At 53.5% G+C, this 13,299-nt stretch overlaps 1 protein-coding gene across 2 annotated transcripts in view; it reads left to right on the top strand.

Annotated features, from left to right (window-relative positions):
* Window positions 1-12,799, top strand: part of ATP2A3 (ATPase sarcoplasmic/endoplasmic reticulum Ca2+ transporting 3) — a 35,091-nt gene extending 22,292 nt beyond the window's left edge. Inside the window, exons 15-22 of one of the 2 annotated variants that reach the window (XM_021704585.1) lie at window positions 1,531-1,751; window positions 2,658-2,860; window positions 3,435-3,520; window positions 7,598-7,731; window positions 8,199-8,316; window positions 8,809-8,926; window positions 9,264-9,336; window positions 11,785-12,799. In XM_021704585.1, coding sequence (XP_021560260.1) covers window positions 1,531-1,751; window positions 2,658-2,860; window positions 3,435-3,520; window positions 7,598-7,731; window positions 8,199-8,316; window positions 8,809-8,926; window positions 9,264-9,336; window positions 11,785-11,848 — 1,017 coding nt within the window. In that variant the 3' untranslated portion in view covers window positions 11,849-12,799. Of the gene's footprint in view, window positions 1-1,530; window positions 1,752-2,657; window positions 2,861-3,434; window positions 3,521-7,597; window positions 7,732-8,198; window positions 8,317-8,808; window positions 8,927-9,248; window positions 9,337-11,784 lie in introns of both variants that reach the window. The other variant, XM_044921914.1, reaches the window with a different exon arrangement.
* Window positions 12,800-13,299: the final 500 nt, after the last annotated feature.

Raw genomic sequence — 13,299 nt, 5'->3', positions numbered from 1 at the left:
CGGGGCTTGATCCCAGGACTCTGGGATCATGACCTGAGCCGAAGGCAGACGCTTAACGACTGAGCCACCCAGGCGCCCGAAATGCACAAGTCTTAAGCATATCATTCATTTGATGTGTTTTGATAAGTGCAGACACACCTTTGCGTGTCATCTGAACCCTTATCAAGATAAGGAACATCACTATGGACGCATGAAGTTCCCTCACGTACCTTCCCCATCAGGCCCCTCTCTCACAACAGGCCATTTTTCCACCATCGATTGCCTGTCCTAGATTTTCATATGAATGGGATCACACAGTGTGTACTCTTGTGTCTGGCTTCTTTCTTTTGAAATTTATCCACGTTGTTTGGGTATCAGTAGATGATTGTTTTTTATATCATTAAGTAGCCTTCCACCATGTGAATATAACCACAGTTTATTTATCCGTTATCACCTTTGGATAGACCTTTTGTTTGGGCCCAGTTTTTTTTTTTTTTGTCTCATTCTTGATTACAGACCTATTCTCAACACTGATCTGATTCTTGACCCCAATCTCACCCCTGACCTGGCCTCTGTTGACCTCCACCCCCAGTCCTTTACCTTGACTTTAATGCTAACCTGTGACCCAGCCTTGACCTTGATACTGAGCTGGTCACCAATCTTGACTACAGTTGTAATCTGGTTCTTAACTTTATTTTTGACTCTCATGTTCACTTGGTTCCTGACCTTGAACTTGACCATCTTAATCTGATTTTTACTTTGAGCTCAACCTTGTTAGGGGCTGCAGTCTTTTTTTTTAAAATTTTTTTATTGTTATGTTAATCCCCATACATTACATCATTAGTTTTAGATGTAGTGTTCCATGATTCATTGTTTGTGCATAACACCCAGTGCTCCATGCAGAACGTGTAGGGGCTGCAGTCTTGACCTGCACCCTGACCTGATCCTTGACATTGACCTTGACCCCTAAAAACCAATACTTTATGTAGTCCTCAACTTTATATGGTCTCTAATCTTGACCTTGACTGCATCTCCAACCTTGACTGTGACATCACTCCTGATGTGGACCATAACCTTGATTTGGCCTCTGACTTTGACTTGACCTTTACCTGAGTCCAGTGTTGACCCAGACCTTCACCTTGGCTCCAACCTTTAGCTATAACACCTACCTGGTTCTTTTCCTGGGCCACAACCTTGACCTCATCCCTGACTTAACCTTAATTTTGCCCCTAATCTCAGTTTCATCTTCTACACCACAGCCAACCTGAATTTCATCTCCACCATCCTCAGTGACCCACCCTCTTCCCCAAGTCCACCTCATCAAGAAGATGAGGACCTTCAAATTGATCTTCTCTTCAAAATTGTCCTGGTCTGCAACCGCCTCATCCCCAGCCCAGTCTCTAAGTTCCTTTTCAACCTCACCATTTGCTCTATTCAGCTGTCTGCTTCCTTGGGGATGTCCCTTGAGCTTGGGGATAGACTTAGTTGAGGGGAGTCAAGGAAGGAGAGGTGAAGTTTCTTAGGCATGATCCTACCTAACTTTGCCCCCAGACCGGAGACGGGGTGAATGATGCTCCGGCTCTGAAGAAAGCAGAGATTGGCATTGCCATGGGCTCTGGCACAGCTGTGGCCAAGTCAGCAGCGGAGATGGTGCTGTCAGATGACAACTTTGCCTCGATCGTGGCCGCGGTGGAGGAGGGACGTGCCATCTACAACAACATGAAGCAGTTCATCCGCTACCTCATCTCCTCCAACGTGGGCGAGGTGGTCTGGTGAGGCCCTGTATTTCCTCTTCCCAGCCCTCTTGACCAGCTCTAGGTCACTAAGGGAGATGCCTGTTCCTGGGATGGGGCTATAAGGGTGGAGGGGCACATGTCCTGCCCTGGCTGGGGCCTTCTAGGGTCTCACCTCAAGGAGGGCAGGGGCAGGAGCACCTCATCATTCCTCCAGAGGCCTCGGTGAACCCCAGCCCCCAACGAGGGGCCTAAAAAGTACCCTATCATCCCTCAGCCATAACTCCCACGTTTAGAGTTGGCAAGATGGGAGAACTAGCCCCACTTTGGGGCAGTAATTGTGCTCACGTGTGTATGTGAATGTGTGCACACAGTTGTGTGTGAGCATGGTGTGTGAACTCAAATGAAAGGTATGTGTACACATGTGCATGTGTTCTCTTGTGCATCTTTGGGCATAAGTATGAGCACAGAGGGTTTGTGCCAGTATATAATTTGTACACACTCAGGCTCACATGTGAGAGAGGCCTGTGGGGAATGGTGAGCACAAGTTTGCCTGGACACATGTGAATCCCGCCGTCTCTGCATGTGGGGACAAGCGTTGTAGGTGCTTATGTTTGTGTGATTGTGTGGCCTGTGCTAAGGTTTGCTCCTGTCTGTCAAAAAAAAAAAATGTGTATGTACTCAGGTGTGTGTTGTCCACGTGTGCACATGCCCTAGAGGAGTTGTGGCCTAAACAGGAGAGGCCTAAAGGCCAGATTTGTCCAGGTTCCAGAGCTGAGATTGAGGGCAGGAGTGACCCAGTGTGGGGCAGAGCCACGCACACACGTAAGAACTGGCAAAGTGAGATGGGGCTCCTATGCAGACAGTAGGTGAGCTTCCCAGCCTTGGGAGTAGGAGTAGGACCCTCCAGTTGCTGGGGACTAGAGCCTGTGACTCTGGTTCCAGCATCTTCCTCACGGCAATTCTGGGCCTCCCGGAAGCCCTGATCCCTGTGCAGCTGCTCTGGGTGAACCTGGTGACAGATGGGCTACCTGCCACAGCCCTGGGCTTTAACCCACCAGACCTGGACATCATGGAGAAGCTGCCGAGGAACCCTCATGAGGCCCTCATCAGCGGCTGGCTCTTTTTTCGATATCTGGCTATTGGAGGTGAGTGGGGCCCTCAGTGGGGTTTCAGGGGCTTCTTGAGAGCTTCTCTGACTTAGGCTTGCAAACTACAGACAGTATGCCTGGGCCTGGCTCATGCCAAAAGAAACTGGGCTCGTCTCATGGAAAAGACTAGCGCATGCTTCAGGTATGGCTGGATCCAGGCCTCAGGATCACCGGCATATTTTGGCTCTGCCTCAGCTCCATTCTCAGGCATCCCCTGGAGGGGGGATGGCTGCTGCAGCTGTAGCCTCATGTTTACTCCATCACAACCCCAAATTCAACAGAACAGAGAGTGATCCCTCAGTAATATGACAAAAGTCTCAGACCTGTTCTTGGCCCAGACTGGGTCACCTGCTTATCTCCTACCAATCACCGTGGCCAGGGGTGTGGCGGGTGCTGATTGCCGGTCAGGGCCCACCACTGTTACTAAGGACAGGTGCTTGCAAACCACATGGCTCAGAGAGGGAGAGGGTGGTTCTTTGACAGAAATTCAGGGGATTGTTAGGAAGGAGAAGTGGATGCCAGAAAACCACAGCTACCCACTATAGCCTGTCTCCTCCTCTCCTCCTTGCAGTGTACGTGGGCCTGGCCACGGTGGCTGCTGCCACTTGGTGGTTCCTTTATGATCCCGAGGGACCTCGCGTCACCTTCTACCAACTGGTAAGCAAGGAGCCTGTTGGGGTTATTTCTGAGGTGGAACTCACAGCCCAAGTAGTTGTTGGAGTTCCAGGGGAAAGGGGCCTGGAACCCCATGGTTGACCTACAGCTGTCCCTCCTTACCCCCATACACGTACACAGACATCCACCATCAAAGGAGGCAAGCTCAGAAGCCACTGAAAACCTAGAGATAGCAGCCCAGCTCCTGAGCCAGAGAAGTGGTTACTCCTTCTCCCAATCATTTAGGCTTGCAATTTAGGGGCATAACTGTGCAGAAGTATCTTACCTTTATCATGGAACCCCCCAAAAATTGAGGGCTCAGAGATATGAACCCCTAAAAAGTAGAACTTCAGGCAGGGGGTCCAAGTAAGGAGATTGACAGTGGAGGGAAGGAATCTGCCAGGCTCCCCCTCCACCTCCATAACAACATGCTTCTCTAGAAAGGGATCCACTGACCTCTTGAAGTCACCTGCCTAGCAGGTGCCCACCACAGGGCTAGCTTGGCTCAGCATAGCTCTAGAAGCAAGCAAAGAGACCCCTCAGCTGCTATCTGTCAGTCTGTCCTTCTGTCTGGGCATTTCCTTTTTTTTTATTATTATTTTTAAAGATTTATTTATTAGAGAGAGAGAGAGAATAAGCGTGGGGCAGAGAGGCAGAGGGAAAGGGAGAGAGAATCCAAACAGACTCCACACTGAGCACAGAGGCCGATGTGGGGCTCGATCTCACAACGCTGAGATCACAACCTGAGCCAAAACTGAGTTGGATGCTTAACTGACTGTGCCACCCAGGCGCCCCTGTCTGGGTATCTCTTTTGCTTCAAAGAACCTTTGCAGCGAATCTAGCAAAGCCAGTTGTGGATTTTTCATTTAAAGCTGAGAGCTGCAGGGATTTAGGATCTTCTTCCTCTGAGTGTACCTGCCTTCGTTACCTTCTTGTGGATAGAAGAGCTCGAAGGAGGGACCTGACCCTTTGCCCTGTCACTGGCTGTCCTCCCTGGGAGGCTCTGTGATTTCGGGCCTTATCACAGTATTCACATCTAGGTACAGTCAGCTCAGGGACACTTTCCTGGTACCCACCAGCCCTCCAGCACGTGGGCTCTCCTTTCTGACAGCAGTGCAGAGCACAGGCCCAGGCTCTCATCCCAAAGGCTGGTGCCCCCCAGCCCTTGGCAGAAAGTTCAGGCCAGCCTCAGGCACCTCTGCTCAGTTAGCTCCTATGGGAGCAGCAAGGTGCAGCACAAGGGCGTGCTAACCATCCTGCCTCTGCCTTCTTCAGCACTGTCTCTGTTACCCTCCTTTATCTACAGATCTCAAATCTCCCAGGATACCCCACCCCCAGCCCGATCTTTCTTCTGAGCCCAGTCCCATATATCCAGCCGGATATCTCCTCTGGGATGTCCCACAGGCCCACTGCACTTACCAAAATAAAATCTATCACCTCTCCCCAAATCATCCCTTTCCTTCATCCCCATCTCAGTTCTACAGCTGACCTGGTCACCCATGCCAGACCCGTGCGGGTCATGGTAGACACGTACCCCATGCCCACTACTGGTTAGTCCCCAGTCCCATTGGTGCCCCCTTCCCAGCTGTCTTCAGGTCATTCCATTTCTCATTTATCCATCTGGTCAAAAAATGACTATTAAGCATCGACTGTGTGCCAGTCACCAAGCAGGCAAAGGCTCTGCGAAGACCTGGGAAGAACACGGAAGTGGGCAGTCACATTTTAAGGTGAGAAGCTTCAGCAGAAAAAATACAGGTGGCTGTGGGACTTGGAGGTGGTCTAGGGTTAGACCTAAGGTAGAGCTTTCAGCTTTGGTTGTTGGAATTTCAGCAGAGCTGCCTAGAACCGCCCTTGGTTCCTGAAGGAAGCTGTCAAAAGGCAGCAGAGTGGTTAAGAGCACAGAGCATGGAGCCTGGACCCAGGCTACCTGGGTCCACACCCTAGTTCTGGCCACACGCTGGCTGTGTAACTTTGGACAGGCTACTTAGCCTCTCTATTAGTGTCCTCATCTATAAAATGGGTAATAATTGTCCCTGCCTCAGCCCTCATAAGGCAGTCAGGAGGATTAACTTGGAGTCAATTCTTGTAAAGCGCTTAGACCAACATCTGGCACATAGTAAGAGTTGTGTAAGTATTAATTAAATTAGTGAAACACAGAGGAGGCCTTGCAGGATAAGGTAAAGAGGAAATAGCCAGGGAGGCAAAGGGAAGGAGTAGGCAGAGCAGTGGCATCACCCAGAGAAAACAAGCCCCCACCCCAACAAGGCTCACAATGAACCTATGAGACAGAAGTTCCAGCCCTGAGTACCTTCTAAGAAACGATTCACGAGGCCACACTATGACTCACGACCTGGGGCATAATGCACGCGTGTGGCAGATGCACACTGGTAAAACCCAGAAGGTCTGAATTGGGCAGGGCATTTATCTATTGAAACATCGGGATGTGACCCTGTTTGTCTATTTTCCCCTCTGCACATGCATAAGGCTCTAGGCTTGCACATGCTTGAGTAGGAGGTGTGTACACTACATTTGTATGCACATGGATGCATAGGTCATTAAGATCTGGAAAAGCGGGGCCTGACCATAGTGGTACAACAGGAAGAGGCACTTGGTTCTCTTGTTCTCCGGGTGGAATAAAATTTTAGGACGTTGCCAAATAAAAACATGCACTTGTCCCAAATACTGGTGCTTGATCTTTGGAGAAAATCCCACTGTTGATTTAAATGAGATAAGAATCTTCACCTCTTTGTTGAAATAAGAAATCTAGCCAAGCCATAGTCTTTCAGAATTTTTCATCCTGCCTGAGAGAGAAGAGGAAAGTGCTAGCGGCCCCTTCTGGCTGACAGTCACCTTGCCCGTATTTATGCAGTGTGGGAAAACGGATCTATTTACGGGACAGGAGCTCAGCTCAGCCTGTCATTTTATAGATTTTTCTTTGAGGGTTATTTTTACATCATGTGGATCCGGCTTTTAAACAACTTGAGCTTAAAAGATCTCTGTGGTCAGATGATATTCCAGAGAACAAATTTATGTTATTGGAGAAGGAAGCTGTCTAACTGTGATGAACGTTCACACTCATCCCAGTGTTGTGGAAGAGAACAGGGTAGAAGTTCTCATGCATGTCCTCAGCTCAGCCTCTTATCTCAGCAGAATCTGTAAGCAAAGTCTGTGAACAGGAAGCAAACTCTCCCCTGGGACTACAGGGCCAACAGCCGCATCCCCTATAGAGAGCCCTGAGATCTTTTCCTTAATTATGAGGAAGCCATGTAGTAAGCCCACACCTAGCAATTCATTAATCCATGTTGTAAGCAAAACGCGAGCTGGTAGAGCTCAGTTTCAGTGGCAGAAATGGAGGGAGATATGAATGGAATCTTATTTATTTATTTATTTTTAAAGATTTTATTTATTTATTTGACAGAGAGAGAGACACAGCGAGAGAGGGAACACAAGCAGGGAGAGTGGGAGAAGAAGCAGGCTTCCCGCGGAGCAGGGAGCCCGATGCGGGGCTCGATCCCAGGACCCTGGGATCATGACCTGAGCCAAAAGCAGACGCTTAACGACTGAGCCACCCAGGCGCCCCTGGAATCTTATTTAATAGCAGTGATTAGGGTACATGCAGCCTTTGCCCACCGAAGGCGAATTCTGTTCAAACAATTTGGCTGATCGGTTTTCATCAGCATTTACTTATTCTGTGGTCTCAGTAAATCACCGCCCCCACTCTGGCAGCTCCGATATTCAGGGCACCCATGCACACTCAGGGTAAAGCCCGCATCCTCCCTCTGACCCCAGGGCGCTCTTCTGTCCTCCCCACCCCAATGCTAGCTGCTCTCGCTCTGTCCCTCCATAGCTCTGCCCCAGGATGGCCTGCCTTTTCCTCCAGCACAGCGTCGCCCCTCTGACCCCATCCTGGGTGGGTGCCCCTCCTTGGGCCCACCGCATGGCAGCACTTTGCCCAGCGGTTGTGTTATGTCCTCAGATGTGGGCTGAGGACGGAGTGAGGCTTCCCTCTTCCCACACACCGGCCCCTCCCCTGACCACTGTTCTCTCCCACCCTACCCCACCCAACCTTGGTACCCTCAGAGGAACTTCCTGAAGTGCTCCAAGGACAACCCACTCTTTGCTGACATCGACTGTGAGGTCTTCGAGTCACGCTTTCCCACAACCATGGCCTTGTCTGTGCTGGTGACCATTGAAATGTGCAATGCCCTCAACAGGTGGGCTGGGCAGAGGGTCCTGGAGCTGGGGTTGAGAGATGGGGGAGGAGGCCTAAGTGTGGCAGCTGAGAGTCAGTCAGGGCCCAGATTTGGGGTCAGAGATACCCAGGATTGTGGTCTGAGGACCAGGGGGTTTGGGATTAGGGCCTAAGTGTCAGAGGGGTCCCAAAGTGGGTTTTGAGAGGAAGTGGGGCCAGAATTGAGATCTAGGGAACAAAGAGGGCCACGACTGGGGCCTGAATAAATAGAGGGGCCAAGAGTGGGTCTGAGGGACAGAGAAGGGGCGTCCAAGCCCTAGGACAGGCCACTAGGGCTGAGCAAGTAACTGTGACACGCCCCTCCTGGCTCCACTGGCCTCCCAGAGCGCTCCAGCCTGTCGGCCCAATTAGGGAAATGCTGAGGCCCAGGCCACACGGGTGGAGGTGCCCACAGCAGGGCCTGTGCTGAGTACTCTGTGCCCTTGGCAGCGTGTCGGAGAACCAGTCGCTGCTGCGGATGCCACCCTGGCTGAACCCTTGGCTGCTGGCCGCTGTGGCCATGTCCATGGCCCTGCACTTCCTCATACTGTTGGTACCACCCCTGCCCGTGAGTTTCTGCCCTGCCCCAGTCCTCTTCTGTGACGGGGTCCAAACCCTCCTGCAACGGTCTGGCCCTGGGTTGGGCACTGGGCCTCTCTGGGCCCTTTTGCTGTGGAAACTGCCTGGCAGCCTGGGAGTGGGGAGATCTGAAAGTGCTTGGTACAAACAGCTTGTGCTTTGGGAACCCTCAGACTTAGGGGACTGAAGAGGTGCAGATAAGGCCTCTTGCTGTGGGGAATCTCCCAAGGCCAGGGCAAGGAGGAGACTATGTTCCTCCCCAGTACAGAATCCCTCCCATTTCTCAAACGGGACCAAGATGATTTGGTCATTGTGGGAGGGCAGGGGAGGGCAGGGGAGGGCGGGCTCTTCTGGCAGAGGAACCAGGGTAGACAAAGATCTGGAGGTGGGACCTTGCTCACGAAGAGTCCGTGGTAGCCCAGGTGTATGAAGCAGCTAGATGGTGGGGGCACAGCTTTAACCACAGCTCCCCGCTCCCCAGCTTATTTTCCAGGTGACCCCACTGAGCGGGCGCCAGTGGGTGGTGGTGCTCCAGATATCTCTGCCTGTCATCCTGCTTGATGAAGCCCTCAAGTACCTGTCCCGGAACCACATGGATGGTGAGTGGGGAGCTCCAGACCCTCCCCACCCTGCTTGCCTCTAGCCTTGGTCCCTGCCCACCTCCCTGCCTGCCTCTCTTCCCAGGCTGCAGCCTCCCTGTCTGTACAGAAAAAGCAGTATTCTTGGATCTCCAAGTGGAGGACGAGAAGGGGCTCTGTTCTGGTGGCTGTGGCCTGTGGTACCTGCAGGGCCTTATGCTGCAGGGCCAAGAGCACTGCTCAGAGCCATGTTCCCTCCCTCTCCTCACTCGCCACCAACCCTGCATGGCCAGGCCCACTGTACCCTCCTTTGGGCCTTGGCCTCGGACTTCTCTGAACCCAGCCTGTCTTTATGCAGGCGTGCGCAGGACAGTCTCCCGGGCGTGGAGTGGGCAGCTACTGACCACCTCCGGGACCCTAGACCACACTGGGTTGGCCTCTTTGGTGTCACCTAGTAGGAGGGTGGAAGAGGGGATTCTCAGTTTCTGAGCTCACAGCTCTGGGTCTGCCTTAATCCAGGAAAGGAGGGACAATGGCAGAGGCAGGGTTGAGGGCAGCGTGTAGAGGAGTGGGCTGGGGCATAGCATCCATCTGCCGGCCTCTGCTGCTGGAGGAGCCTCAGAGTGTGGGGGATTCTAAACCTCCCGAGGGCGAGGGAGGCTGCCTCTTCTCCCTGTCAGAGCTGCTTAGAGAGGGAAGAAGTGGGGGCAAAAAACTCCCTGTTCCCGGGAGTGTGAGCCAAGGCAGTAGCCCCATGGCTGGGCTGCTGTGGAGGGTCTGGATTAGGCCCAGCAATGGCCAAAGCCTGCACGGGAGCAGCTGGGTCCTTGAGGGCCATCTCTGGCAGGAATGTGTCCCAGCCTCAGGGGAGGGAGCCTGGAGTTGGGGGGGCTATAAATAGATCACGTGCTTGTCATTCCGTAGGGGCCAAGGCAATCAATTGGCTCCTATCTCCCACGCTGGCCAGTCCTCCTGGGCACTGCAAACATTTTGTCTTATTAAAGAGGCCAAAACAAGTTGGCCTCCTCCCCCTGAAGAAGCTGGCCCACCACGGGTCTGTCCATACTGGACACACACAGAGGGGCTCACCTGAGGGCGGGGCTAGGTGCTCGGCCACAGCAAGGCCTTGTTGGAGCGTGTGGGTGAGGTAGCAGGGAGCAAGACAAGGCCTTCTGCCCCCTGTATGGTTCCTTCCGACCCACCCACTGTGCTTACTCCTAGGGAGCTGAAGAAGGTGAAATAGATCTAAAATTCCATCCTCGGGAGCCCAGGGCCTCCCCATTTCTGGCTGAAGCACAGGGGTGGTCTACGAGGAAATCCACTGGCCAACCTTGATCACACTAACGCACCTGCGAGGTCAGGCCTCGTTGGCAGCGCGGGCAGCTTCTCTGTCTTCCTTGAGAGCCTTCCCTAGCAGCCACAACAGCCAAGGGGCTCGGCAAATTTTCTTGAGAAAACTTAGAAAATTTCTTAGCCAACGGGGAAAAGCCTGTGTCTCGGGCACTGTTCAGTCCTGGCTGCTGGATGGTGCCCCTAACAGGATGGGACAGGTTGGAAGGGCTAGGGAGGGAGCAATCCCTGCTGGGCCAGGGTTGGAGGTGAATTCTAGAAGAGGCAAGGTCTGAGCAGAGGTTTGAAAGGGAAGGATGGAACTTGGTGGAGAGAGAGCTAGGCTAGCATGGTTTGCTGTCTCGTGGGGCTGGGGCTCAGAGTGCAGGGGAGAGAGGTACGGCTAGAGTGCGGAAAGGGCCTCGAATGCCAAGTTAAGGACCCTGGACATTATCCTCATGGCAGTGGGAGCCAGAGAAGGGTGGAAGCATGGAAGGGACTGGGGTAACCATGGAGGACAGATGGGAGGGGCAAGGCGGAGAGGCTGATGAGCTGTGTTGAGCTGGTCTGAGGGGAGACACTGAGTCCAGCCCAGGGTGAGCTGGTTCTGGGCAACACCTCCACCTCCACCAGGAACCTGAGATGTTGACTATGGTCCTGGTGAGGCTTGGCTTGAAAGGGTGGTGCCCTGCTGTAGGGAGTGGCTGTGGGGCCCACAGGAAAGACTTGGGCTGGGCATCTGTGGCCACATGGGAGAGGTGGAGTGGTGTGTGCCCGCTGCAAGCCAAACAGCTCTGCCCTGTGTGGCTGTAGTCCCTCGGGCCTCCTAAAGCCGGATGGGGCGGGGGTGAGAGAGGGGACCCTGCTACATTCCCAAGCCAGCCTGGTGGCCTTTTAGGGAAGTTTTGCTGAGGCTTGATGCTCGTAGCTTCCCTGTGATTTATGAGGGAATGTGTCCTGGGGAGAATTGCAGATGCCCGGTCAGCCCCAGGGGGTAGGCGAGGGGGTGGGGGTGGGGGTCCTCTTGCCCCATCTCCTGGCTGTACCCAGGTATGGCTGAGCAGCTGTCAGGCAGAGAGGCCAGCGGGCCAGACCGAGGGGAGAGGAGGCTTGGAGAAACTGAGTGGGGACAGATCTGGGAGAGTCCGGGATACGAGGTGGGCTTGCCTTTATGCTGAAGGCAATGGAGAGCCACCCAAGGGGATGACAGGAAGAGTTGATGCCACCAGTTTCTGGATCTCATCATACTGGGTAGTTGTTTCCCAAACTGAAAATCAAGAGCAAAATATGCCCTGGGCTGGGCTGGTGTTGTTGATAGAACATGGGGAGTGAAAGAGGCCCAGGGGGCATCTGAGAACTGTGTCTGGCAGCAGCTGGATATGTGGGGCTGCATCAGGAGACACAGTGGAACTGGGGATCCCCTGATGAATGCTGTGGCAGAATGCAGCTGTCCCAGGAGAAACGGAGGATGGAAGGAGCTAGAAGGAACCAGTGTGGATGTACACTGTCACACATACACCTCTTGACGTACTCTTGGGTTTTTCTTCCAGAAGAGAAGGACCAGAAGTGAATGCCGGGAACAGGGTGGAGTCTCCAGTGTGTACCTCAGACTGATGATGCCCAGGCCTTCACCCCGACTCTCCACACCGCCATCACACTCATCGCTTGGTCACTGGGCCCTGCCAAGAGTCTCTGTCCCTGCTTCTGTACACATGGGGGCTCTCTAATTCATGTCTCGGGGACTCTCCTGGGAAGTTCAGCTATGAAGCTCTACCCCAGGAGCTGCAGCCTGGGAGGGATCTGCCCAGAAGCCAGGGAGCTGGCAGCACATCCAGACATGCAGAGCCCTCTACCCCCCCAAATCCATGAGCACATTCTGGAGCAGGCACCCCCCTTGCTTGGAGGCTGGGCATTTACTTGGTGACTGGTGCCTCTACATTCATGGAGGAACTCTTGCTTAGTGACTGGTCTGGGGCCTGGTCAGACAGGGGGTGAAGTGGGGGGAACATCTGGGCCCAGCTGTGCACAGCAAGGGCAGGTAACCCCCTCCACTTTGTTTCCATAAAACAGAGGAATCATGAGGGCTTGAGCCTCTTACTGTTTGTAGGTACAGGGGGTTGAAGGGTCAGAGAGAGGGACATGGTAGTAGGGGAAGGGGGCTGGGCAAGGATCCCCTTCCCAGGAGACAGCTGGCTTGCCTGCCTTGCTCTGGGTACCCCCAGACTCAGATTTCCCTGTCCTAAGCAAATGAGACATGCCAAGTCTCTCTCGGTGCTGCCCAGTCTGCCAAGCTCAGGCCAGATTTGCCCTTCATGTCCCTGGGGCCTAAGACCCCAGACATCCTTGTGTACCCGATCACTGTGCCCTTTCAGCCCAACCCTGTGTGCACCATCCCACAGTCTGTGCAGCTCGGTGATTCTGAGTCCCCTAGACTCTTGGCCTCACTCTTTGCCCCCAACCCCACATACCCATGAGCCGAAAGGATGTCAATAAGAATGGCTAGTTACCCAAGGGCACTTCCTCTCCCTCCCTCCTTGCTGGAGGAATGTGTGTTGGATCATGTCGGATGATGGGAAAGGAGTATTTGATGGACATAAATGTTCTTTTAACTCCGCTTTTGCCCCTTTGGCAAAAATTAGGGCTCCAGGTACTGTGGCCTCTTACCCAAGCAGAGTTGGGCAGGGCTCCCCCGGGCGCCAGCCCACAGAGATTCTCCGCTTCTTTCCTGCCGGAGGATTGGCAGACCTGGAGGTGGGGGAGGGTGGCGGGGCCCTATACCCATCTGTTGACATGCAGTTGGTAGAGAAATAAAGGTTGAGTGCCTGGGGCAACAGAGGACGGTCTGTCTGATTTCCTAGAGAGCGGTTCCACCATCTGCCCATGTGGTGTCCACCTGGGCTCCCACCACCCACACCCACTCACGTCAGGAACCTTGAGCCAAGGTCTGCGGTTCCCCCAGGGGTTGCTGTCTTCCTCTGAGACAGGACCCAGGAGAGACACTGATTTCCTGACCCTCTCCCAAATGGCAAATGCATGACTCTGCTCACAGGGACCGCACTTGATAG

This window comes from Neomonachus schauinslandi, chromosome 15 (genome assembly GCF_002201575.2).
Source record: "Neomonachus schauinslandi chromosome 15, ASM220157v2, whole genome shotgun sequence".
NCBI classification, from domain to species: Eukaryota; Metazoa; Chordata; class Mammalia; order Carnivora; family Phocidae; genus Neomonachus; species Neomonachus schauinslandi.
This window is presented reverse-complemented; position numbering and strand designations above follow the sequence as displayed.